Here is a 27,104-nt window from a genome sequence, read left to right as displayed (position 1 = left end):
AGGGCACAGTGATTGCAAGTACACAACAGTGCTGGCGCATTCCATGAAAAGCAAATGTCACCCCACTCGCCCCATCATCCAACGGCACAGGCAATTCTGTCAGACTGCCACAGGCTCCTGGAATTCTCTCTCAGAACCACCTCCCTCCCTCCCTCCCTCCAAAACTTCAAAAGTTTCCGTAAAATCTTTCCCGTTTGATTGTGGTTTGCACTGAATTATTCAGATTTTACTTTTAAAAAATGAGCATTACTGAATAAACCCAGGATAAATATAATTAAATTCAACCTAATAGATTTATTCAGCTGCCTCAGCATACTCTCCGATTCTCTCACTAAGCCCTTCCGAGTTCTGTAAAACTACTTCTTACCCACATTTTCAGTCTCCTCTCGTAACTCTCCCTTGGGCTCCATGTCGAGCTGCATGTTCCTTTTTCCCCTCTCTGTAAAGTGTCTTGGGATGTTTAGCTGTGTTAATGGTGCTCTATAAATACCAGTTGCTGTAAGGTTTTTGCACTCTATCCTTGGATCTGCTGGTGTACTCACCACCTCAAAGTTCCCCTGCTGTGCATGGTGTTCCACCAGGAGCGCGTAGACATCACCGGTTCGTACAGCTTGGTCCAGCTCGGGCTCCCCCAGTAGATTCTCGCACTGTTTTAAAGCCTCCTTTGGATCCTCTTCATACAGCCTAGGGGAGTCACAGGGTTAAACCTTCATACAGCCAACGGGAATGTCAAAGGGTTTAACCCCTTCATACAGCCAATGGGGGAGTCACAGGGTTAAACCTTCATACAGCCAATGGGAATGTCAAAGGGTTTAACCCCTTCATACAGCCAATGGGGGAGTCACAGGGTTAAACCTTCATACAGCCAATGGGAATGTCAAAGGGTTTAACCTCTTCCTACAGCCAATGGGAATGTCAAAGGGTTAAACCTTTTATAAGGGCACCTCACTCAATGTTTATAATTGTATAGGTATGAAGAGACTCAATTTATTGGACAACACTTTAGGACTTGGAGATCCATTTTTAATAGTCTGCACCTGTGTTAACACATTTGCTCCAGTCAAGATTAAAGTCCATTTAGCAAAATATTATCGGTGATGAGGAAGAGATTGTTCTAATGGGAGATATGTAATGGCTAAGTTTTGTCATCCTGAAATGTGACGACATACGTGCCCTCACCTTCTGATTTGTACGAATCTCTTCACTGTTGTCAGCTTGTTCTGCAGTTGTCCCAGCCGTTCCTCCTGTTCACCTTGACTCCTCATCTTAGCTTTGGTCAGGCACTTGTAGGCCTCTGTCAGGGCTCCCAACGCTTTCTCATAGTTCTGGTATTCATCAATCTCAACCTGATGCACACAAATGGAAACAAACAGAGACGCAGGAGATAACTGGCATGAGAAGAGAAGCACTTCTAGCTTTGTTAAATATTCTACATTCATAAGACAGTCCCCATGACAGATCCCTGCTTTTACTTCATCCCATTACAACTGGTCGTGTTTGACCAGATCAATATAAGGAAAAACAGGAAATCAAAATGATCCTTTGGCCCATCAAAGTCCATCCCCTGGTATACTAACGGTCCCATTGAAGCCAATCTAGTCCGCAGCAGTGCAGTTTTAATGTAACCAGATACCCTTAGTTGTGCACTGGGAGCACATAAACGTAGGAGGTTGGTTCACAGCACTACAGATGCACAAAGCCCAAAGAGCAGGGCTCCTGCAGCCTGAGCACCAGGATTACACTGCCAGCCACAAGGTGCCAAGGGATTGTCCATTCACAGCAGCATCTCTTGCCTTGAACAGTACCAAACAATTTGAGAAAAAAACGTACCAATGCCTGGAGAATGGATCGATACAGAAATATTTGTGCTCAGTACAGAATCTCCAGTGTGATCATTTCCAAAATGAAGACACACTTTCAGGATTCGAGTAATCTCAGGGACCCTGGGGCCAACATTCCCGGGTCTGGAGGTCTTGCCCAGGCCGCTCACTGGCTTTACAATGGAAATAACCGCGCATGTGCAAAAAATTGAATGGGTTGCGCAGCTAGTTAAAGGGCCTGCGCACTCAAAAAAAAAAAAAAAAAAAGGGAACATTGCCTGGGGCATTGCTGATGTCAGGGGGTGGTGGTGCTAGGACCGACCTTTGACTAAAGCCCGGATGGTGTTCGTGCCATTCATAAGTTGCCTCTAACAATATCTAAGACACAGACCTGTGCACACGCATCGTAAAAGCCAGCGAGCAGGTCCAGCGCCCGTCCTTTAGTGTAAAAGCTGATGATATTTTTCATGATTTCCGGATCTTTCCGCCAGTCCAAGGACTGGAGGTAGTTCGCTGCCATGATGTAAATCTCCTTTTGCCGAGAGACTCCCGTAAAGAAAACAATCTTTTCTGTGTCTCCCGATTTCAGAAGCGCTCTCATTGCCTGGAAAACAACAGAGAATATTTTACTCCACTGTGTTTCTGAAGCTCCCTGTTTCCACTGTGGCTGGTGCTTTCTGTCATGGAGAGATTATTGGGAATAAAAGTGGGCCTTGTAGCAATGTTATTTGCGGTGCTATTTCATTTGTGATTTGCCCAGCTCCATCACAGAGTATAACCTTGATCCTAAGCTGCGAATTGGACCCTTCATATTACTGAAACCAATGTGAAAGTATTAATGTGGCGTGTTGGAAATACACAGCAGGTCGTCCAACATGTGTGAAGAGCCAAGACAGCTTGACATTCCCGGTATGGACAAGTCAACAGAACTGAAGACTAAACGACAAGCTGGCATTTTAGTAATGTTAGAAAAATAGAGGAAAGGGAGAAGGGGAAGAGACTCAACAGGCATGTTCATCACACAGAGGGAAAGGAGTTCAATAAACTGCAAACAGCTTAATCTTTTATATCATCTAACAGTTTTGTATTATCAGAGAGGTGATGGAGAGCCATAAAAAGGACAGGAAAATAGTTTGAGGCCCACACAAAGAAAATGGAGAAAGAGAAAAACAAACTGCAAACACAGCAGATGTGAAACCTAGCGAGTCCAAATGAACAACACTGGCTCACATGCAGTGAGTCTGATTCTGGGCAGGTTCACTGGCAGATTCATCTTCAGTGCTCAGGAGCTGCTCTCGAGAGTAAACTTGTAACTCTCAGAATATTAGAATGTGATTGTACTGTGCAGGCAACGAATAAACAGGTGCACTAACAGAGAGGAGCAGACGCACAGTCAGTGGAGGATTGCGATGGGTACAGGATCTTGTGGGTATGTGTGAAGGGAAGAGCTACACCGACTGCCGAGTTCAGCTTGGCTCAGTGGGGATCACTCTCGCCTCCTTGTCAGGAGATCAAGTCCCCACTCAATAATCTAGGCTGACACTCCCAGTGCAGGACTAAGGGAGCACTGCACTGTTGGAGACGCTTTGGATAAGATGCTAAACCATGACCCTGTCTCCTTAGATGTTAAGGATCCCGTGGCAATTACAGGAAGCGCTTCCTTCTCTCTTTACAGCATTTAACAGCTAGAACATGGTGTCTGTGGAGGAGTAGGTTGGCCGTGTGTGCACATACCCAATAAATCTCAAAGCAACCAAATACGTCCCGGAGTTGGGGCATTGACACCACAGGCACACGTGCAGTCTAATATTAAACAGTGAAATACTTGGTTCTGATCGCTCCTGAACAATGCAAGTTGTAACTCAGGAATGAGCCCCGGTGAGTAACGACACAGAGCACCCCCTCACCTTGGTCTTGTTGCCAGCCTGCGTGTATTTTTTGGTTGCGAGGTGGTAGTTTCCCTGCCGCATGCAGCAGTCAGCGATACGCTCGAGCAGGTCACGACGGAACTCCTCGGAGAGCTCCTTGGAATCCTTGGACACCGTCATTTTCTCCGCCATGTCCTCAGTGATGATCAGGTTCTGCTCCAGGCAGAGATGCAGGGCCTCGTAGTACTGGAACAAGAGAGACGAGAACAGTCAAAGCAGCTCCAGACCAAGGAACTCCCCTGTCAATCCCCACCATAGGAAGGCCTATGGGCATCGACATAAGGACATGCAGTTCACAGACAGAGAGAGAACAGTGTCCATCCGCTCCCCCCACATTTCAGCACAATAACTAATAAAAATAAATTCAGGAGAAGCTGCTGCTCAATAAATAATGTTTTGGGTTTAACTCATCCTAAAACTGATGTTTGATCCATTTATTACAACAGTCCTGAAAACATTAAAAAGCAGCATTTCATTGAGAATAAAATCAATTTTATAAGACTTAGGGGTCGATTTTGTCAAACCTGTCGGGAAGAAGGCGGGACTTCCCCTTTCGGGTTTTTGACCCGCCTACTTCGACGTCCGGCCAATCCGCTCGATTTTCCCTTGATTGACCTTGTTGAGCCCCCCCAGCGGGCTCAGCAGGCCAATTAAGGGCCACCCGGCAACAGGTGACATCACAGACTGCAATTTCATCTGTCAAGATTTCTTGACCGATGAAATATCAGTGTTTTACAGCTGTTTGAGGCTGTGAAACACTGACAGTCTGATTTCTAAGATGAGTCCTTCTGCGCAGACTAATTTAGAAATCTCAGCAGCACTCAAAGCTGAAGGCTGTCACTTTTCACAGATCGCAGCCGTTCAGCTTTAAGTGCCGGCTGAGTGCTGGGCTCCCGGCGGCTACAGGAAGAAAGGCTGTTAAGGTAAGTAGAGGTAAGTAAAAGTTCTTTACACACTTTAGACACACCAAACACACTTACCTTTGCACTCATGCACCCATCACTCACCTGAGCACTGACATCACGACCCCTCCAACTCATTCAACCCGACGGCCCGCCTGCTCTAACCTGGCGTGGTTTGGAGCTGTCGGGAAACCCACACGAAACCCCTCAAAATGGGGATTAGGCTAAAAACTGCCTGTTAACTACCTGTTAACAGGCAGTTAATTGGCACTAATCCCTTCCCGCCTGGTTTCGGCGGGTCCCAGTGCGGGGCGGGTACCCGCCGCCCCTGAAACTTACGTGGGGCGGGGTTTTGGGCGGGATGGTGTCGGGACCCCCAAAGTTGGGATTTCCCCCCCCCCCCCACACGCCTGAAACCCCACCTGATGGCTCCCCGAAAATCTAGCCCTTAGTTTTTGTCAATTATGTGTTCTTCAAGGTGAGGGATATTGGTGCTGGGTAATGGAACCCTTTCCCTTCTAAGCAATGAGGGTCAGCATCAAACACTCCCAGGGCAGGTACAGCATGGGTTAGATACAGAGTAAAGCCCCCTCTACACTGTCACATCAAACACTCCCAGGGCAGGTAAAGCACAGGTTAGATCCAGAGTAAAGCCCCCGCTACACTGTCCCCATCAAACACTCACAGGGGAGGTACAGCACGGGTTAGATAGTCAGGAGCTATTCGGAGTGTCTGAAACAACCAAACACTGAGAAATGGTGAAATTAATTTTCTCTTTTCTCTTTTGTGGGGATACAAGAACTGCTGGCAACTGGAGTGGGAGAGGGAACTGGGGGAGGGGTGGAGTGGACCAGAGTATTGGCCTCTTATACTGTGGAGAATGGGCAGAAATGCATGGAGCACCATACAGAAAACTATCCTAGAAGAACAATGCCCCAAAAAATTCCCAGGTATGTCCTGTCCACAAAAAGCAGGACAAATCCATTCCGACCCATTACCGCCCCATCAGACCCTCAATCATCAGCAAAGTGATGGATGGTGTCATCGACAGTGCTATTAAGCAGCACTTACTCACCAATAGCCTGCTCACCAATACTCAGTTTGGGATCCACCAGGACCACACGGCTCTAGACCTCATTGCAGCCTTGATCCAAACATGGACAAAAGAGTTCCAGAGGTAAGGTGAAAGTGACTGCCCTTGACATCAAGGCAGCATATGACCGAGTGCGGCATCAAGGAGCCCTTGTAAAATTGAAGTCAATGGGAATCGGGGAAAACTCTCTACTGGCTGGAGTCATTCCTAGCACAAAGGAAGATGGTTCTGGTTGTTGGATGCCAATCATCTCAACCCCAGGGCATTGCTGCAGGAGTTCCTCAGGGCAATGTCCCAGGCCCAAACATCTTCAGCTGCTTCATCAATAACCTTCCCGCCACCATAAGGTCAGAAGTGGGGATGTTCGCTAATGATTGCGTAGTGTTCAGTTCCATTCACAACTCCCCAGATAATGAAGCAGTCCGTGCCTGCATGCAGCAAGACCTGGACGACATTCAGGCTTGGGTTAATAAGTGGCAAGTAATATTCACACCACACAAGTGTCACGCAATGACCATCTCCAACAAGAGAGAGTCTAGACACCGCCCCTTGACATTCAATGGGATTACTATCGCTGAATCCCCCACCATGAACGTCCTGGGGGGGGGGGGTCACCATTGACCAGAAACTTAATTGGACCAGCCACCTAAACACCGTGGCCACAAGAGCAGATGAGAGGCTGGGTATTCTGCTGCGAGTGACTCACCTCCTGACTCCCCAAAACCTTTCAACCATCTACAAGGCACAAGTCAGGAGTGTGATGGAATACTCTCCACTTGCTTGAATGAGTGCAGCTCCAACAACACTCAAGAAGCTCGACACCATCCAGGACAAAGCAGCCCGCTTGATTAGCACCCCTTAAACATTCACTCTCTCCACCACCGGCGCGCCATGGCTGCAGTGTGTACCATCTACAAGATGCACTGCAGCAACTCGCCAAGGCTTCTTCGACAGCACGTCCCAAACCCGCGACCTCTTCCACCTAGAAGGACAAGGGCAGCAGGCACATGGGAACACCACCACCTGCAAATCCTCCTCCAAGTCACACACCATCCTGACTTGGAAATATATTGCTGTTCCTTCATCGTCGCTGGGTCAAAATCCTGGAACTCCCCCCCTAACAGCACTGTGGGAGTACCTTCGCCCCATGGACTGCAGCGGTTCAAGAAGGCGGCTCACCACCGGCTTCTCAAGGGCAATTAGGGATGGGCAATAAATGCTGGCCTTGCCAGCGACATCCACATCCAATGAATGAATAAAAAAATGATAGATGCTGTTGTGTCTCAAGGGGTTTTATACCCTTATCTATGTAACAATTAAGAAGGACTCCGGGGTGGAGAGTTTAGTTAACGGCCATTTTATTTACAATGTGCTTCTTCACTCAATGCACTACATTTCCCATAGTGCATTGCAAATTACCACTACAGTATCCCATGTGGGACAATTCTAATACACAACATATTTCCTCCCCCTTAAAATAGAATGTCCACAAAACAGAATAACTGAAAATGACTATAACTTTGGAAGAGAGGGTAGACTGCCTCTACATTCCGCTAACCCTGGGGATTATTCTGCCCATGCACACAGGTTAGCACTAACTGTAACTAAGGCGCTCTGGAGGCTGCCTTTCTCTTTGGGGGTAACGCCTAGTCTCAGGAGTAGGCTCTGGCTGGCTCTCCAGTGACCCTGCAGGCGTGGCTTCCTCCCTCGATGGCACAAGAGTGGATGGTGCCACCATCTCAGGGTCGGACGACCAGTCCCTGCTGGAGCCCCCAGCAGGTCCTTGATCCTCTCTTTCTTGGGTAACCTGTGGCGACTGTCTTGGCAGTAACTGTTCTACATGCCGTCTTCATGTTCGGTCGTCTCCGTTGCGGACTCGGTATGAAACGGGGCCCGTCTTTTGAATGACCGTAGCCGGGACCCACCGCTCCGGGGTGGTGCAGTTACGCGCGAGGACTTTGCCCCCCACCACAAAGTGTCATTCTTTGGACCTCTGAGCTCATCTGCTGACTTGATCCTGCTGATTGGCATGCACCACTGCTTCTGTGGACGTTGGCCTCAGCAGGTCAAGGCGTGTCCGTAGCTGCCTTCCCATGAGTAGGTAAGCAGGAGATGCTCCAGTCGTAGCATGAGGCGTGTTTCGGTATTTCAGCAAGAAAGCATTCAGGCGCTGCTTTAGAGCATCACTTCTTGCCGCTTTCAACGCGTGTTTAAGCGTTCTGACAAATCTCTCCGCCAATCCATTCGTGGATGGATGATAAGGCGCAGAGAACGGGTGCTGGATTCCATTGCTCTTGAGGAACTCCTCCATCTCCTGGGATGTGAACTGTGTTCCATTGTCGGTTACGATCTGCTCCGGCAGACCAAATCGCCCGAACATCTCTCTCAGCGTCTCGATTGTTTTCTCCGTAGTGGTAGTGGACATTACTGCAACCTCCGGCCATTTGGAATGGGAGTCCACCACGACCAGGAACATCGCTCCTTCCATTGGTCCCGCGAAGTCCAGATGGATCCGTTGCCACGGTGTCGCCGGCCATTCCCATGGATGCAGTGGCGCTGCTCTTGGCGTATCCCTGGTTGTCTCGCATGATGGGCATGATTTCGCTTCAACTTCAATTTCATGATCCAGACCGGGCCACCAGAAGTAGCTTCATGCCAGCTCCTTCATCCGGACAATACCACAATGTCCTGAGTGCAGCTCGTTGAGGACATATTTCCGCAGCTTTGGTGGTATGATCACTCGCATGCCCCAAAGGAGGCATCCTGACGTGACAAACAACTCCTTCCCTCTTGACAGGTAAGGTAGGAGCTCAGGTGGTGCGTCTGACACCCGTGATCCGTCTCCTCGCATCACCCGATCCAGCACCTTGGATAGCGTAGGGTCCACTCTGGTCTCTTTCTTGACCTGCCGGGCCGTGACAGGGGCATTGCTCACCATGTCAAAGTAGAAAATCTTCTGCTCACAGCCTTCAGAGGGCACAGGCAGCGGAAGTCTTGACAATCTGTCCGCATTGCCATGTGCTGCTGACCTCCGGTGTTTGATGTTGTAATTGTGAGCGCTTAACATCAGCACCCAGCGCTGCATCCTGCACGCTGCCAGGGAGGGTATTCCTGTGTGTGGACCAAAGATCGATGTCAGAGGACAATGATCCGTCAGCAAGGTGAATTTCCTTCCGAACAAGTAGTGATGGAACTTTTTGATTCCAAAGATGATGCCCAAAGCCTCTTTTTCGATCTGCGGGTATTTCACCTCCGCCTTGCTCAGGGACCTTGACGCGAATGCAATCGGCTTCTCTTCGCTTGAGGGAAAGATGTGGGACACGACCGCGCCGACGCCATAAGGCGACGCGTCACAGGCCAGCTGAATCTGCAACGACGGATCAAAGTGCGTCAGCACTCTGGGGTCAGTCAAAGCTGCTTTGGCTTTCTTGAATGCAGCTTCGCACTCCTTCGGCCACGCCCAGGCCTTGCCCTGACACAGCAACTCATGTAATGGTTTCAACAGTGATGCCAGCTGTGGAATAAACTTTCCGTAATAGTTCAGGAGACCTAAGAATGACCGCAGCTGGCCGACATTTATAGGTGCAGGAGCGTCGGCAATGGCTTGCACTTTCGACGGTGCTGTGTGTAGGCCGTCCGCACTCCACTGATGGCTTGAAAAATTTGCATTTGTCCTTGCGAACGCGTAAGCCATATTCTTCAAGTCTTCCTCGTGTCTTCGTCAGGTTCTGCAGATGCTCGTTGTCGTCCTTTCAGGTGACAAGGATATCGTCGAGATAACAGTGTACCCCTGGAATGCCGCTTAAGATCTGGTCCATAGCCCGCTGAAACAATGCTGGTGCTGACATTATACCAAAGGGTAGGCGGCAGTACCTGTAGAGGCCCTTGTGGGTGGTGAGGGTGAGGTACTTCTGTGAGTCCTCTTCTACATGCATCTGCAAGTAGGCTTGGCATAGATCAATCTTGCTAAACTTCTGACCGCCTGCTAGACCCGCGAAAAGATCTTCAATGATGGGGAGGGGGGGTACTGTTCAACTGAGAGGACAGGATTCACTGTTACTTTGAAATCTCCACATAAGCGAACCGCGCCGTCACTCTTCATCACTGGTACCACGGGCGTGGCCCACTCACTGTGCGAAACCGGCACCAGGACCCCTATCTTGACCAGACGCTCCAGGTCAGCCTCCACCTTTGGTCTGAGGGCGTAGGGAACGTTCCTGGCCTTCAGGAATCGTGGCTGGCTGTCAGGCTTCACCTTGAGTTTGACCATAATCCCCTTCATACTCCCCAATTCTCCGTCAAAGACAGCCACATGCTTTGTCAACACTGCTGCTAGCCTCCCTTCTTCGACTGACACTGCATTCACTTTTTTCCAATCCAGATGAATTTTCTCCAACCATGGCCTGCCCATCAGGGATGGATAGTCACCCTTGACCACGTAAACTGGCAGCATCACGGTTTGTCCATTAAGCTCCACCTTGACCTCCGTCTTACCCAGCACTGTGACTGTTTCCCCAGTGTAGGTCTTTAAGATGAGCTTGGCCGGCGTCAGTGATAGGTGGTTCAGTTTTTCTTTGAATAGCTTCTCTGAAATCAAGGAGACAGCGGCCCCCGTATCCAGCTCCATTTTGACCGGTATTCCCTCTAGTAGTGGAGTGACTCCATAGCCTGATGAGCCTCCATTCACCGTTAACACATGGAGATTCAGCTCCCCATCAGAGTCTGTGTCACTGTCTTCCTGTTCTTGTTTCACCATGTGTAGGTTTTACTTTTTAGAACGCCAGTTGGATGTGTTTCCTTGTTTGTTTTTGTGTGTCTCTGTGTAGGATTGTTTGCTTTGCCCTTTACACACACGTTCAATGTGTCCTTTCTTTTCACATTTCCGACAGGTCAGGTCTTTACACCAGCAGTCAGATGGCTGATGACCTGACCTTCCACATCGGTAAGACTCTCTGGCGCCCCTTGCATGTTTATCCGGTGTAGCTGCTACCCTGTGCACTCTTGTTGCAGTCCCCAACAGCTGTGCATCTTTAGCTGCTAACTCCATAGACACAGCGAGCTCCACTGCTGATTTAAGCGTCAGTTTGTCAGTCGTGAGCAAGCGCTTCTGTGTTGCTTCACATCTTAATCCACACACAAACCTATCACGGACAGTGTCATTTAGAGTTTCACCAAACTCACAATGCTCAGTTAGCTTCTTTAGCACTGCAACATATTCGGCTATGGACTCTCCCTCCCCTTGGTTTCGTTTGTGAAACCTGAACCTCTCGGCAATCAGCAGAGGCTTGGGTGCGAAATGTGTTTCCAAAACTTCCACAATCTGATCATATGTCTTAGCGCCGGGCTTATCCGGGTGCATCAAACTCCGTAACAAGCCAAATGTTTTTGCTCCGATCACACTGAGGAACGTCGCCACTTTCACGTCATCTTTAATGCCATTTGCAGTCACGAAAAATCCAAAATGCTCTGTATAAGCACTCCACTGCTCCGCCGTTTCATCAAATGGTCCAAACGCTCCGGTTAGCATAGCCATTTTTTTTTTTTTTTTTTTAAATCTTTACAGTCCTTTTCCTCCACTTTATTTTTTTATTTTTTACAGTCCTTTTCCTCCACTTCGTTTCACTGTATCGTTACTCTCCCCCTTCTTATTTGTGTAACACACGAACCGCCACCTTTACGAGGCGATTGCGTCAGCACTAAACTGCGGGCGCGCCATTAAGAAAAGACAGGAACTTCTTACTTTAAACATCGCCGATTCCAGTGCAAAGTGATGCGCAAGTCCGTCGTCCTCGTCGCCAGTTTTGTTGTGTCTCAAGGGGTTTTATACCCTTACCTATATAACAATTAAGAAGGACTCCGGGGTGGAGAGTTTAGTTAACGGCCATTTTATTTACAATGTGCTTCTTCACTCAATGCACTACATTTCCCATAGTGCATTGCAAATCACCACTACAGTATCCCATGTGGGACAATTCTAATACACATTCAAAATACACAGCAGATGCCCAGTTACACTGGGAGGTTAGATGGGAGAACGCGTGTCGGACAGTCTGTTGAAATTCTGTAGCTTTTTACATGTGCAGTTAAAATATTATAAGTCAATTGTTTTCTTACAAAAACAAGGAGACTGACAGATCTCTAAACATGAATGAATAAAGCAGCTTTTCAATCACGGCTTTTGGAGATAACGCAGGGATACACTGCAGTCAATGAATGGAATCAATCCCGAGAATTCATGCCGAGCTACTGTAGAGGTCATTGTCCAACTGCCTGAATTTCCAATATCGCGGAATCGGTGGCCAAGGCTCCCAGTCAGGAAGACAAAATCGGAAAAGGATGCCTTACATATAAGACAGATGATAGATTGAACATAATTAAACTGAAACCCTGATGAACAGACTGGCGCTCTCCGGCCCTTTACTTGAGTGAATATGATCTTACCTTCTTTGCAGTAACCAACAGTTCCACTGCCTTTTCGAACTGCTTGTGCTCAATGAAGAAATCCGAACAGCGGGACAGCAAGGCAGGGTCTGAATTCTCGTCCAGCTCCTCAGCTATGAGCTGCAAAGCACTAAACTGCTCGGTAGCAAAGGCCAATTCAATGGCTTTGGAAAAGTGACCACCCTGCAAGAAAACCGCCAACCGTCAGCACCTGGACCGGCAGTCAGGAGGGAGGAAGCAGCAACACCCCAGCAAGACAGTGAACTCAGCAAGGAAGTCAATGTGTTGTTAATCTATAACATGTCTAACAAGAACGTAACAATAAAAAGGGATCAGTAGTGTTTACCTAAATTACCTCAGTGACTACACTCCAAAAGTAATTAATTGGCTGCAATGGGCTTTGGGTCGTCCTGAAGCGCTATATCAATGCAAGTTCTTTCTTTCTCAAAGGTAATTTTTACATTACAGGAGGAATTGGGTGAAGGGAGTGTTTTGCTTGTTATTGGGAGGCTTTTACTGGGCCGAGGATGGGGGGGGCGTTGAACATAAGAATGTTTAGCAAAGGAAAAGGCCAACCGGTCCTATAAATCTATCCTTTTATCATCCACCGATCTACCTTCTTGGAATAGATCTCAAACACTTACAAAAACAAGTGTAATTGCCTTTTAAACCCATAAATGTCAGAGAAGATCTAAGTAGGTCTTGTTGTTGCTTTGATGGGACCGCTCAATCACCTACCTGTAGGATAGGGGAAGGGGAGTAACCACCAATTTAAGCCCTTTCCTTTGGGGAAGGGGAAGGGTAACTACCATGATCCCTTCCCACTGGGGCTGGAAGCAAAGCATCATCACAGCCCCTAGTGTCCTTTCCACTGGAGGGACAGAATTAGGAATCAGGAAAATACAGCAACTTTATGTAAGATAAAAACTTGGATCAGCAGTAGAGTGCATGTAAGGACTGTACGTACCTTATGATACAGCATCACAGCACGATCCATTTGGAGGCCCTTTTCCTCATAGTAACGGGCTGCATCCATCATGTCCTCTGGGGAGCTCAGGAGAGACAAGTTCATCAGATGATCATCGAGGCCACTGTCCTGAATAATGATGGGTTCACACAGAGTCCAGATATTAATGCACTATTTCTCACTAATGTAGTAAAACAACAAAGCTATTTTGAAAATTTGGAACACATTGATGTGTATTCCTAATTTTTGGTGAATTTTTGTGTTCAGTGAGGTGCAGACCCGGAATGGAATGTTTTCCCACTTTTTGCTCCAGTGTCGACATCAAGCGCCCCAGGTTCACGGAGCGTGGCTTGTGCCCAACACGAAGTCAAACTTTGTGCCTTGAACCAAGCTCAGAAACAGTCCCAATGATTCCATTCTCATAACTGCCATCCCTATGTAATGTCCTATTTAGACTGAATTATGGCCAGTTTGGGGCTGTGGATTTCCGTCCACTGAGAATCGCGAAACTCATATGTTGGTTTCTTCGAAAGGAGGCTTTCATCCCATCAATTGGCCTGGATTCAAACCTAAATACTGCAGGTGACAGAACACTGCAGTAACGACTGCACCGCGCAGTCCCGCTAAAATTCACTGTGGTGCTGCTCACAGGCAGCGTCCACTCAAAGTACTTGGAGAAAACCTTTTCAGGCAATTGATTGGTTTGTGGCAGTTGTTGGTTGGTTTCTCGCTCCATCTTCGAGTGATCAATGCCCGTGGTTAACTCAACAACAGAAAGGTGTGTGGGCAAACTTATGATGTACTCTTAAGAGCTTTGAGGTGTGACATGCTATAAACAAAACTTTTAATTATATAGACTTGCTTCCAACACCTGGTCAAATATATGATCCAAGACTTGATAAATCAGTTGGGTCACCATTGAGAAGAAGTGTAAACTCATTTCTATGAAGGGATTCACCCAGCACTGATATGTTGGTGGGGGTTCGAAGAACAAGGCTGATGGCAGAATTTCGGGGTCTAAAGCTACAAAGTAGGACTCACAGCGTTGAACTTCCTTTCATCAGAGAAAATGATGGGAGACGCAAGCAGGATGTTTAACTCGGACTCCAGGAACAGGACTAAAGAATACGATTGAACAATCAGTGGCAGTGCTTACCTTGCAGAGGCGGATTGCGTTATTATAGGCCTGTGCGCGGGTGTAGAAGTGAATGGCCTGTTTAACATTATCCCGAGCCTCATACTGTCGAGCCAGGTGATAGGAAGCTGCGTGGTTTCCTGTCTCATTGGCAATTTCAGAGGCCTTTAAAAAACAATCACAGCCCATCACCATTTTCACCAAGGCCATAATTTTAACAACATACAGAGCAACCAAAGACTGCTCTATATATATATATATATGCAAACATTATTAACACTGTAAGCAAAATGTTTGAAATTTCCTCCCAGCTTAATGTATAAAATCAACAACTTGCATTTATATAGCACCTTTAACATGGTAAAAGTTTGAGTGTCAGCTGTGGCTCAGTTGGCAGCACCCTCGCCTCTGACTCAGAAGGTCGTGGGTTCAAGTGAGACTCCAGAGACAAAAATCCAGGCTGACACTCCAGTGCAGTACTGAGGGAGTGCTACACTGTCGAGACCTTAAACCAGGGCCCTGTCTACTCTTTCAGGTGGAGTTAGAAGATCCCATGGCACTATTTCGAAGAAGAGCAGGGGAATTATCCCCGGTGTCCTGGCCAATATTTATCCCTCAATCAACATAAAAAAAAAGATTATCTGGTCATTATCACATTGATGTTTGTGGGACCTTGTTGTGCACAAATTGGCTGCCACGTTTCCTACATTACAACAGTGACTACACTTCAAAAAGTACTTCATTGGCTGTAAAGCACTTTGGGACATCCAGTGGTGGTGAATGGCACTATATAAATGCAAGTCTTTCTTTTTTTCTTAAAACGTTCCAAAGCACTTCACAGGAATGTTATCAGACACAATTTGACACAAAGCTATATAAGGAGATATTAATACAGGTGAAAGGTAGGTTTAAAGGAGGAAAGATGGGTGGAGAAGGTTAGAGAGGGAATTCCACAGCTTAGGGCCTCGGCAGCTGAAGGGACAGCCGCCAATGGTGGAGTGATTAAAATTGGGGATGTGCAAGAGGCCAGAATTAGAGAAGCGCAGAGATCTCTGAAGGTCGTAGGGCTGGAGGAGGTTGGAGGGATGGAGGGATTTGAAAACAAGGAGAATTTTAAAAATCAAGGCATTGCCGGACCAGGAGCCAATGTAGGTCAGCGAGCACAGGGGTGAAGGGTGAACGGGACTTGGTGCGAGTTAGCGAGATACGGGCAGCAGAGTTTTGGATGAGCTCAAGTTTATGGAGGTTGCAAGGTGGGAGGCTGGCCAGGGGAGCATTGGAACAGTCACGTCTAGAAATAACAAAGGTAAGGATGAGGGTTTCAGGTGCAGATGAGCTGAGGCAGGGGCAAAGACGGGTGATGTTATGGAGGAGTAAGTAGGTGGTCTTGGTGATGGAGCAGATATGGGGTTGGAAACTCAGGTTCAAATAGGATGCCAAGGTTACGAACAATCTGGTTCAGCCTCAGACAATGGCCAGGGAGAGGGATGGAGTCCCTATAGTTATGTTTATCACAAATTACCTAAATCAGTTACTCTCTGCACATGAAGAATAACACAGAGAAGGACAGACTCCCAACAGGTGAAGAGTAAAAGAGAAGGATAGACTCCCAACAGGTGATGGATAGCACAGAGAAGGACAGACTCCCAACAGGTGAAGAGTAACAGAGAGAAGGACAGACTCCCAACAGGTGAAGAGTAACAGAGAGAAGGACAGACTCCCAACAGGTGAACAGTAACAGAGAGAAGGACAGACTCCCAACAGGTGAACAGTAACACAGAGAAGGACAGACTCCCAACAGGTGAACAGTAACAGAGAGAAGGACAGACTCCCAACAGGTGAAGAGTAACAGAGAGAAGGACAGACTCCCAACAGGTGAACAGTAACAGAGAGAAGGACAGACTCCCAACAGGTGAACAGTAACACGGAGAAGGACAGACTCCCAACAGGTGAACAGTAACAGAGAGAAGGACAGACTCCCAACAGGTGAAGAGTAACAGAGAGAAGGACAGACTCCCAACAGGTGAACAGTAACAGAGAGAAGGACAGACTCCCAACAGGTGAACAGTAACACGGAGAAGGACAGACTCCCAACAGGTGAACAGTAACAGAGAGAAGGACAGACTCCCAACAGGTGAAGAGTAACAGAGAGAGGTACAGACTCCCAACAGGTGAAGAGTAACAGAGAGAGGTACAGACTCCCAACAGGTGATGGATAACACAGAAGGACAGACTCCCAACAGGTGAAGAGTAACACAGAGAAGGATAGACTCCCAACAGGTGAACAGTAACAGAGAGAAGGACAGACTCCCAACAGTTGAAGAGTAACAGAGAAGGACAGACTCACAACAGGTGAAGAGTAACACAGAGAAGGACAGGCTCCCAACAGGTTAAGAGTAACACGGAGAAGGACAGACTCCCAACAGGTGAAGAGTAACAGAGAGAAGGACAGACTCCCAACAGGTGAAGAGTAACAGAGAGAAGGACAGACTCCCAACAGGTGAACAGTAACAGAGAGAAGGAGAGACTCCCAACAGGTGAACAGTAACACGGAGAAGGACAGACTCCCAACAGGTGAACAGTAACAGAGAGAAGGACAGACTCCCAACAGGTGAAGAGTAACAGAGAGAAGGACAGACTCCCAACAGGTGAAGAGTAACAGAGAGAAGGAGAGACTCCCAACAGGTGAAGAGTAAGAGGACAGACTCCCAACAGGTGATGGATAACACAGAAGGACAGATTCCCAACAGGTGAAGAGTAACACAGAGAAGGATAGACTCCCAACAGGTGAACAGTAACAGAGAGAAGGACAGACTCCCAACAGTTGAAGAGTAACAGAGAAGGACAGACTCACAACAGGTGAAGAGTAACACAGAGAAGGACAGGCTCCCAACAGGTGAAGAGTAACACGGAGAAGGACAGACTCCCAACAGGTGAACAGTAACAGAGAGAAGGACAGACTCCCAACAGGTGAACAGTAACACGGAGAAGGACAGACTCCCAACAGGTGATGGATAACACAGAGAAGGACAGACTCCCAACAGGTGATGGATAACACAGAAGGACAGACTCCCAACAGGTGAAGAGTAACACAGAGAAGGACAGACTCCCAACAGGTGATGGATAACACAGAAGGACAGACTCCCAACAGGTGAAGAGTAACACAGAGAAGGATAGACTCCCAACAGGTGAACAGTAACAGAGAGAAGGACAGACTCCCAACAGTTGAAGAGTAACAGAGAAGGACAGACTCACAACAGGTGAAGAGTAACACGGAGAAGGACAGACTCCCAACAGTTGAAGAGTAACAGAGAAGGACAGACTCACAACAGGTGAAGAGTAACACAGAGAAGGACAGGCTCCCAACAGGTGAAGAGTAACACGGAGAAGGACAGACTCCCAACAGGTGAAGAGTAACACGGAGAAGGACAGACTCCCAACAGGTGAAGAGTAACACGGAGAAGGACAGACTCCCAACAGGTGAAGAGCAACATATAGCCCATCGGGGGCAGACAGAATGAATTTTGAAGAAATACAGTCAAGCTTCACAATTTGATTGGATATCTTTAAGGAGGTAACTAAATGAATAGATGAGAGTTATCCATAATTTCCGTGGATCCCCCAAAAATTGGGGGGGAAAAACTCTACATGAGACTTTCAACAATTAAGGTTCGTGGAAGCAAGAGTAAATTAGCTCTAGGACTGAGGATTAACTTGGTAATGGGAAGAGAAAGTAATTACACGTGGACAGGCTCATGTGAGGTGATAATGACTAGCAAAGTTCCACATTTTGCTGTTCCTTAATGCTTATACCATCCTTAGCACAGGGTAACATTTTCTGATGATACAAAGTTGAACAGGCAGGTGACGAGCAGGAGGCAGATAACATTCAAAGAATCCACACAAATAGATGGCACCTGGGATTTTATGTGGATAACTGCCTGGAATTAGGCACAGGAAACATAATAAACATCACACGGTGAATGGGTGTCTATTGATAAGGCTAAATAAGAAAGATTTTGGTGTGATTAAGGAAAAACTTGCATATATCTAGCACCTTACCATCTCCTCAGGACAGCCCAGAGCATGTTACAACCAATGGATTCCTTCTTAAGTGCAGTCATTGCGGTTATGTAGGCAAACTGTACACAGCAAGGTCCCACAAACAGGAATGAGATTAATGATCAGCTAATCTGACTTTTGTGGTGTTGTTTGAGGAAAGAATGTTGGATAGGACACCAGGAGGACTCTCTGCTCTCCCTGTGCCATGGGATCACCACCTGAAGTACTGGAACAGGCAGACAGGACCTTGCGTTAACATCTCATCTGAAATACAGCACCACTGGCAAGCTGTTACAAGGGAATCTAATTATAAGCCCATAAAAAGGTAAGCCGTTATAATATAATGTACCAATTTAAATGCTATTTTGCACCCTACTCTCAAGAGGATATTGGTGCATTGGAGAGAGTTTAGAAAAGAGTAAAATGTATAGATGCTAAGTTATGGAGCAGTTCATAGAACTGAACTTGTTTTTAGAGGAGAAAGGAATATCGAGGAAGGACCTTATGCAGGTCCTCAACACGAGGGCTGATTAAAATTAAAAAGGGCTGCCATCGGTTCAGCCAATGCTATACTCTACAGAACTCTGCTATGCCTGAGTTTCCGGGGCCGTTGAAATGTTGTGGGATGTGGCTGCTCAGGATTGAATAAGACGGACTGTAACATTAAACTGACTATGTCTAGAGGTCAGAGTAAAGTTTTTTGGGGGGATTCACTGCACTCAGGCGATTAAACAAGCAGGTAGAGTCGATGAGAATGAACAACAATAAAATACACAACATTCCGACTCATTGAACAACACCACCTTTCCCTCCTTCAGTGACTTGCCTCCCCCCTTTCTTACCTTTTGTATATTGCCAAGGTAACAATGAACACGGACAAGGGAGAGATAGTCTTGTGCTTTCTCATAATATTTCAAAGCAGAGTCCATGTCTGCTTGACTTTCCAAGTACTGGGCCCACCATTTCCACAAGCTCCTGTGAACAACAAGGACAATGTAAGGACTCAGCACAGTGGCTCTGCCCACATTTGGCTGTGAGCAGAGCCCAGTAAGACCACGTACTGAGATAATGGTTCGGCATTTTAAGAAATCACCTGCTATAATGAACAATAAGGAAATGGCAAACTTGTTAACCGAGTACTGTGTATCTGTTTTCACAGTGGAAAAAACGAGGACAAAATACCAGTGGTACAAGGGAACCTAAAAATAAGTCAAGGGGAGGAACATAGTGGATTTAATATAAGCAAAAAATTGGTAATGGAGAAAATAAATGGACTTAAAATAGACAAATCTCTCGGACCTGATGGTTTCCACCCCAGGGTGTTTAAAGAAATAGGTGAGGAAATTGCAGGCGCCCGAGTCATAATTTTCCAAAACGCTCTAGATTCAGGAATTGCGCCTATGGATTGGAAAATTGCAAGAGTCATTCCATTATTTCAGAAGGGAGGGAGAAACTGTAAAGTCCGCACCTCAATAATACACGGACTTCGGGAGAACAGTTTAACAGGTACTTTACTGAACAAGAGGCAGCTTGAAACTGAAACTACAGAAGCCTGCTAGGGCCTTTTATACAGGGGTGGTCACTGCCGGTACTGCAGTCTAAGACCAGTTATTCCCTTAAAGGGACATACACAACAATTCCTCCCCTTTTAGATAAACAGTGCATAACATTCATTTAACAACTAAATAATAACTAATTACAATTACAATTTTCTCAGTAATATATACATCAACTGGAATAGTCATTTATAAGTTCAGTCTTTGAGGAGGCTTCCTGATCCGGACTGGATAGTGCCTTTCTCGAGTATCCTGTGCTGGCGGTGGAGTCAATTCTGGCTCATTGTCATTGGTTGGTTCATCAGCTTCCAATACCCCTGCTTCTGAGGTAGACGCAATCTGTACTTCGGGCTCATTACCAGGTGCACATGCTTGTGGTACAGGTTTGGCTTGTTCCTGTGACTCTAGAATCTGGTCAGCATGGCGTCTCACGATGCTCTCTCCAACGTCCACTGTGTACATTAGTGGTCCCTGCTGTGTGCATATCGTGCCTGGATGCCATTTTTCTGTTCGGTAGTCGCGGGCCAAGACTGGTTGCCCTATCTTGAAGCTCCTGGTTGGCTTCTCATTTATGTGCTGGAACTGCTTATCCTCAACATCTCGTCTTATGTTTGGTTTGAGCAAATCCAAGCGACATCTTAGTCTCCGGTTGAAAAACAGTACGGCTGGAGTTTGGTTGGTTACTGCAGGTGTCGCATTCCGGTAAGCAAACAGGAAGTTATCCACCTTGTGTTGCAGTGGTATGTCATCATTATACATTGCCTTTATGGCCTTTTTAAAGATCTGAACAAACCTCTCAGCCAATCCATTTGTGGCTGGATGATATGGGGCAGATGTGTAATGTTTCACCCCATTATTCTTCAGGAACCTCCGGAAATCCTCAGACACAAACTGTGGGCCATTGTCGGAACAGATCTGTTCTGGCAACCCATTCCTGGCGAAGATGGTCCTTAGGACTGCAATAGTTTTCTCCGTGGTGGTGCAGGACATTTTAATGACCTCTGGCCATTTCAAATGGGCGTCCACAGCGATTCGAAACATTGAGTCCATAAATGGACCAGCAAAATCAATGTGTACCCGTTGCCATGGAGATGAGGGCCACTCCCATGGATGTAGCGGGGCCTGTGGTGGAGCGTTTTGGACCTTCTGGCATCCTGTGCATCTCTTGGTCATATCCTCGATTTCTTTATCGATTCCCGGCCACCACACAAATGCCCTGGCTAGGCTCTTCATTTTTACCCCTCCCAGATGACCCTCGTGAAGCTTATTGAGCACTCTATCTCTCAACTTGGGTGGAATTACCACTCGGGATCCACACATCAAGGTTCCCCGGCACACTGACAGCTGTTCCCTCCTTGGCGAGAATGCTGGCCATCCCTTCACCGTCAAATCATAGACCCGAGTGTGTGTCGGGTCATTTCGGGTTTCCTTCTCAATACTTGCGTTTGTAACAGGCAAACATTCGACTATGGTCGCATGGAATATCTCCACAGGGTCCACTGCAGGTGCTTCTTCCGCCGTAGGCAACGGTAGGCGCGACAGCCAATCAGCGTTTCCATGTTGTTTCGTACCTTTGTACTCTAGGTCATACTGATGTGCCCCTAGAAAAAGTGACCATCTTTGCAGCCGTTGCGCCGTCATCACCGGAACGCCCTTCTTTGGGTTAAAAATTGAGACCAGGGGTTGATGATCAGTCAGTAGGGTGAATTTCTGCCCGTGCAGATAGTGATTGAACTTCTTCACCCCCCACACCAGGCTGAGGGCCTCCCTGTCAATCTGGGCGTAGTTATGCTCGGCTGAGGTTAGCGAGCGCGATGCAAAGGCTATTGGCCTCTCTGAACCGTCACAGAATTTGTGTGACAGCACCGCTCCAATGCCTAAGGTGACGCATCACATGCCAACCAAATCGGTAGTGTTGGGTTGTAGTGGGCCAATGCTTCTTTTGAAATGATTTGGCATTTACATTCCTGAAAGGCACGCTTACACTCATCACTCCATTTCCATGTTACACCAGTTTGAAGGAGGGCGTTCAGTGGGTGCAGAATTGTAGATAAATTTGGCAAGAACTTATTGTAGTAGTTCACCAACCCGAGGAACGACCTCAGTTGCGACACATTTTCTGGTGCTGGAGCCTTGACTACAGCCTCAATCTTGTCCGGCGACTTATGCAACCCTTCCTCATCAATCACGTGGCCACAATACGAGATTTGTCTCCTGAAGAACTCGCATTTGGGACGGTTGGCTCGTAGCCCATATTCCTGCAATCTTGTGAGCACCTGTTCCAGGTTGGCAAGGTGTTCATTGTCATTTTCGCCCGTAACCAGGATGTTGTCCAAATAACACTGGGTCCCCGGGATCCCTTGCAGGACTTGTTCCATTGCCCTCTGCCACATAGCCGGGGCCGATGCTACCCCAAATACCAGTCGATTGTACTGGTAAAGGCCTTTGTGAGTGTTTATCGTGAGGTATTTCCTAGATGCTTCTTCCACCTCCATTTGTAGATACGCTTGAGCCAGGTCAATCTTTGTAAAACGTTTCCCTCCAGATAGTGAAGCGAAAATATCTTCTATCCGCGGAAACGGATACTGTACTGTGTGCAGGACTGGGTTCACAGTCACCTTGAAGTCCCCACAGATGCGAACCTTCCTTGGCTCCCCAGGCATGCTGCTCAATGCTTTCTTCATTACAGGAACGATGGGTGTGGCCCACTCGCTCCAGTCCACCTTAGACAGCACCCCCGAACGCTCCAGACTCTCCAGTTCAGCTTCCACAGCTTGGGCGTATCGCCTTGAAAAATTTTGGGGTTGCGTTATCCTCAATCTTTATGGTTGCCTTTACTCCTTTTAGAGTCCCAAGTCCTTGTTGGAACACCTCTTCCGCGTCAGATAGAATGTGTGACAGACGTCCAGGTGCGACGTCATCATCTTTTTTGTCAGTCACAGTTAGTGCCAGAATGGAATGCCAATCCAATTGTAGTCTTCGGATCCATTCACGTCCCAATAATGGTGGTCCTCCATCTCGTAGTATATACATGTATAGTTTCTGTGTTTCCTTTCCGTTATATTCAACTGGCACCCTTATTTTTCTTCTGGGGTAGACCTTTTGCCCCGCGTATGTCTTCAATACAATGGACGTGTCGTTTAAGGGTATGTGTGAGAATAGCCGCTCATAGTCTCGTCGATTCATGACAGTTAGGGCTGATCCTGTGTCCAATTCCATCTTCACTGGGGACCCTGCTATCATGAGGGTGACCCAAATGGTTCGGTGATCTTCTTTTGCGATCACGTTGTGTAACTTTAAACAACTTAGTCGCCTGCTCCCGGAGTCCTTATCACTCTCCTGATCTTCTGAACTACTATCTGTCAGTTTCTTTACTTTCCTGTACTGTTCCTTAGTAGTTCTTGTCGTGTTGGTCTTCTTTCCCGACCTGCAGACTCTTGCTATATGTCCCATTTTCCCGCATTGCCTGCATATTTTGTCTTTAAACCAGCAGTCCTTCTGCTCATGGGTTGTCCTGCCGCAGCGATAGCACTTTTCGGCTCCATACACCATTTCGTTAGCGCTGTATTCTTGTGGTTTCTGTTGCATTTCCGCAGCTCCCCGTGCTGCTGCTTCGTAGGATACTGCCACGCTGAAAGCCTGTTCTAGCGTCAGGTCCTTTTTTGAAAGTAGTCGTTTCTGAGTTCCTTCACTCTGGAGCCCGCAGACAAACTTATCCCGTAAGGTGTCTGCCAGTCCTGCTCCGAACTGGCAGTGCTTCGATAACTTGTGTAGTTCCGTAAGATAGTCAGCATTGCTCTCATCTTTGTGCTGGTTTCTTTTATGGAACTTGAATCTTTCTGCTATCAGCAGTGGTGTAGGGCTTAGATGTTCCTGTAAGATATGAACAATCTCCTCAAAACTTTTCTCCATTGGTTTAGCTGGAGTAATTAAATTCCGCAATAGGCCGTACGTACTCACACCCATCAGATTTAATAATACCGACGCCCTCTTTCCATCAGCCACCTCATTTGCCTTGCAGTACACTTTAATTCTTTCCACATACGTGGTCCAGTCTTCTACCTCGTTGTCGAAAGCAGTGATACTGCCACTTTTCGGCATCTTGGCCGATTTTAAATGGCACCTCCCGCGCTTTTGCTTCTTCCCCAATGGAATAAAATGGCGCCTCCCGCGCTTTTGCTTCTTCCCCTTACTGCCACGCTGCTCCTAGCGTTCTACGGGGTAATGGCGGCGACCCGCAGCTTCGGCACGTCTCGCTTTCCTTCCCCCCCGTTTAGTTTCTCTCCGCTGTCCTGTTCTCGAGCACCGGCCGCGCCCTGTGCGCTCCACCCTCTCTCTCTTGTTTTCTTTTCCCGGCGACGCTGCACGGCCCGATTTGTAGAGCCGCTCGATCGAGCTTGAGCCCACCGCAGTCCGGAAGGGTCAGCGCGCTACCTGCTACCAGCACGATTCGCTGGAACCACAGTCTCTCCCGCAATTCTCCAAACACCGATGGATTCTTTGGGTGGTTGCCCTCGGTCAACGCCCGTTGCTCAGACTACGACCTTCCAGGACCATCCTTTCAGGCGAGATCCCCGTGAGATGATGCCACACTGCAGGCGAGTTCGAACTTACTCGTCGCCACTGTAAAGTCCGCACCTCAATAATACACGGACTTCGGGAGAACAGTTTAACAGGTACTTTACTGAACAAGAGGCAGCATGAAACTGAAACTACAGAAGCCTGCTAGGGCCTTTTATACAGGGGTGGTCACTGCCGGTACTGCAGTCTAAGACCAGTTATTCCCTTAAAGGGACATACACAACAGAAACCAGTTTTATTTTTAAAATCACTCGGGATATGGGCGTCACTGGCAAGGCTGGCATTTATTGCCCAGCCCCAACTACCCTGACTTGTGGCTTGCAAGGCAATTTATTATTTCCAGATTTTTAAAATCTGAATTCAAATTCCTCAATCTGCCATGATGGGATTTGAACTGGATTATTAGTCCAGGCCTGCTACTAGACCAGTAACATAACCACTACACTATTGTACCCGATTACATGACAATGGGATTGATAAGTTAGGTAGAGAAATTATTTCCTCTGGTGGGGAATGCAGATCAAGAGGGCATATCTTAAAATTAGATCTAGGCCATTTAGGAGTGAAGTCAGGAAGCATTTTTTCCACACAAAGGGTAGTATAAATCTGCAACTCTCTCCCCCAAAAGGTTATGGATGCTGGGGGTCAATTTAAATGTTCGAGACAGATTGAGCAGGGAGGAGCAGCCCAGCTTAAAAACCGGCGACCAGCGAGGCCCGAGACCACTCGGAGCAGGAAGGAGCAGCGAGGAGGAGCCCGGCTTAAAAACCGGCGACCAGCGAGGCCCGAGACCACTCGGAGCAGGAAGGAGCAGCGAGGAGGAGCCCAGCTTAAAAACCGGCGACCAGCGAGGCCCGAGACCACTCGGAGCAGCGAGGAGGAGCCCGGCTTAAAAACCGGCGACCAGCGAGGCCCGAGACCACTCGGAGCAGCGAGGAGGAGCCCGGCTTAAAAACCAGCGACCAGCGAGGCCCGAGACCACTCGGAGCAGGGAGGAGCAGCGAGGAGGAGCCCGGCTTAAAAACCGGCGACCAGCGAGGCCCGAGACCACTCCGAGCAGCGAGGAGGAGCCCGGCTTAAAAACCGGCGACCAGCGAGGCCCGAGACCACTCGGAGCAGCGAGGAGGAGCCCGGCTTAAAAACCGGCGACCAGCGAGGCCCGAGACCACTCGGAGCAGGAAGGAGCAGCGAGGAGGAGCCCGGCTTAAAAACCGGCGACCAGCGAGGCCCGAGACCACTCGGAGCAGGAAGGAGCAGCGAGGAGGAGCCCGGCTTAAAAACCGGCGACCAGCAAGGCCCGAGACCACTCGGAGCAGGAAGGAGCAGCGAGGAGGAGCCCGGCTTAAAAACCGGCGACCAGCGAGGCATACCAACTCAGCAGAGGGGAGAGAGGTAAAAAGTAATCAGAGTGTGACGTCACCAGGGAGCAGGTAAGTGATTGGTTGGTGAGTATTTCTCTTTTTTAAACTTTAACTCTGTAGTTTATAGTTACTAGGGTCTTTTCTGGTATAGCAGGGACTGTTGGTAGACTATACAAGCGCCTTAGAGATATCTTTAATTGGTGATAGTAAATTAATTTAAAGTAATTAAAGGGAAGGTCATGCCAGGAGAGCCCAGCCCTGTGATATGCTCCTCTTGCTCTATGTGGGAATTCAGGGACACTGCCGGTGCCCCTGATGACCACGTGTGCCAGAGATGCATCCATCTGCAGCTACTAGCAGACCGCATTGAGGCACTGGAGCTGCGGGTGGATGGGTTGTTGAGCATTCACGATGCTGAGAGGGTCGTGGATAACACGTTTAGTGAGTTGGTCACACCGCAGGGTAGGGCTGCACAGGAAGAAAGGAAATGGGTGACCACCAGGCGGAGCAATAGAAGCAGGCAGGTAGTGCAGGAGACCCCTGTGACCATTCCCCTCTCAAACAAGTATACCGCTTTGGATACTGTTGAGGGGGATGACTCACCAGGGGAAGGCAGCAGCAGCCAACTTCCTGGCACTGGGGGTGCTCCTGCTGCCCAGGAAGGGAGGAAAAAGAGTGGGAGAGCAATAGTGGTAGGGGATTCTATAGTAAGGGGAACAGATAGGCGTTTCTGTGGCCGTAGACGTGAATCCAGGATGGTTTGTTGCCTCCCTGGTGCCAGGGTCAAGGATGTCACTGAGCGGCTGCAGGGCATTCTGGAGGGGGAGGGTGAACAGCCAGAGGTCATGGTCCACATTGGTACCAACGACATAGGTAAAAAGAGGGATGAGGTCCTGCAGCAAGAATTTAAGGAGCTAGGTGGAAGATTAAAGAGCAGGACCTCAAAGGTTGTAATCGCTGGATTACTCCCGGTGCCACGTGCTAGTGAGTATAGGAATAGGAAGATAGAACAGCTGAATGCGTGGCTAAAGGGATGGTGCAGGAGGGAGGGCTTTAGTTTCCTGGATCACTGGGTCTGCTTCTGGGAAAGGTGGGACTTGTACAAGTCGGACGGTTTACACCTGAACCAGAGGGGGACCAATATCCTTGCGGGAAGGTTTGCTAGCACTGTTGGGGGGGGGTTTAAACTAACTTGGCAGGGGGATGGGATACAGAGTGGAACTATAGTAGGGGGTGATTTACAGCCAAATACGGAGGA

At 48.0% G+C, this 27,104-nt stretch overlaps 1 protein-coding gene across 4 annotated transcripts in view; it reads right to left on the bottom strand.

Annotated features, from left to right (window-relative positions):
- Positions 1 to 27,104, bottom strand: part of ift140 (intraflagellar transport 140 homolog (Chlamydomonas)) — a 184,738-nt gene that overhangs the window by 1,215 nt on the left and 156,419 nt on the right. For 3 of the 4 annotated variants that reach the window (XM_086000949.1, XM_086000951.1, XM_086000952.1), the window contains 8 exons: positions 19,191 to 19,323; positions 14,308 to 14,451; positions 13,152 to 13,280; positions 12,185 to 12,367; positions 3,728 to 3,934; positions 2,212 to 2,424; positions 1,180 to 1,346; positions 543 to 684 (listed from right to left, as the gene is read on the bottom strand). In XM_086000949.1, the coding sequence (XP_085857075.1) occupies positions 543 to 684; positions 1,180 to 1,346; positions 2,212 to 2,424; positions 3,728 to 3,934; positions 12,185 to 12,367; positions 13,152 to 13,280; positions 14,308 to 14,451; positions 19,191 to 19,323 (1,318 nt within the window). The remainder of the gene's footprint in view (positions 1 to 542; positions 685 to 1,179; positions 1,347 to 2,211; positions 2,425 to 3,727; positions 3,935 to 12,184; positions 12,368 to 13,151; positions 13,281 to 14,307; positions 14,452 to 19,190; positions 19,324 to 27,104) is intronic. The other variant, XM_086000950.1, reaches the window with a different exon arrangement.

The sequence above is a fragment of the Somniosus microcephalus genome, chromosome 11 (assembly GCF_052327205.1).
Source record: "Somniosus microcephalus isolate GS21.2 chromosome 11, FLI_Smic_1.0, whole genome shotgun sequence".
NCBI classification, from domain to species: domain Eukaryota; kingdom Metazoa; phylum Chordata; class Chondrichthyes; order Squaliformes; family Somniosidae; genus Somniosus; species Somniosus microcephalus.
Note: the sequence above shows the minus strand (reverse complement) of the source record. Positions and strands in the feature narration are given on the sequence as shown.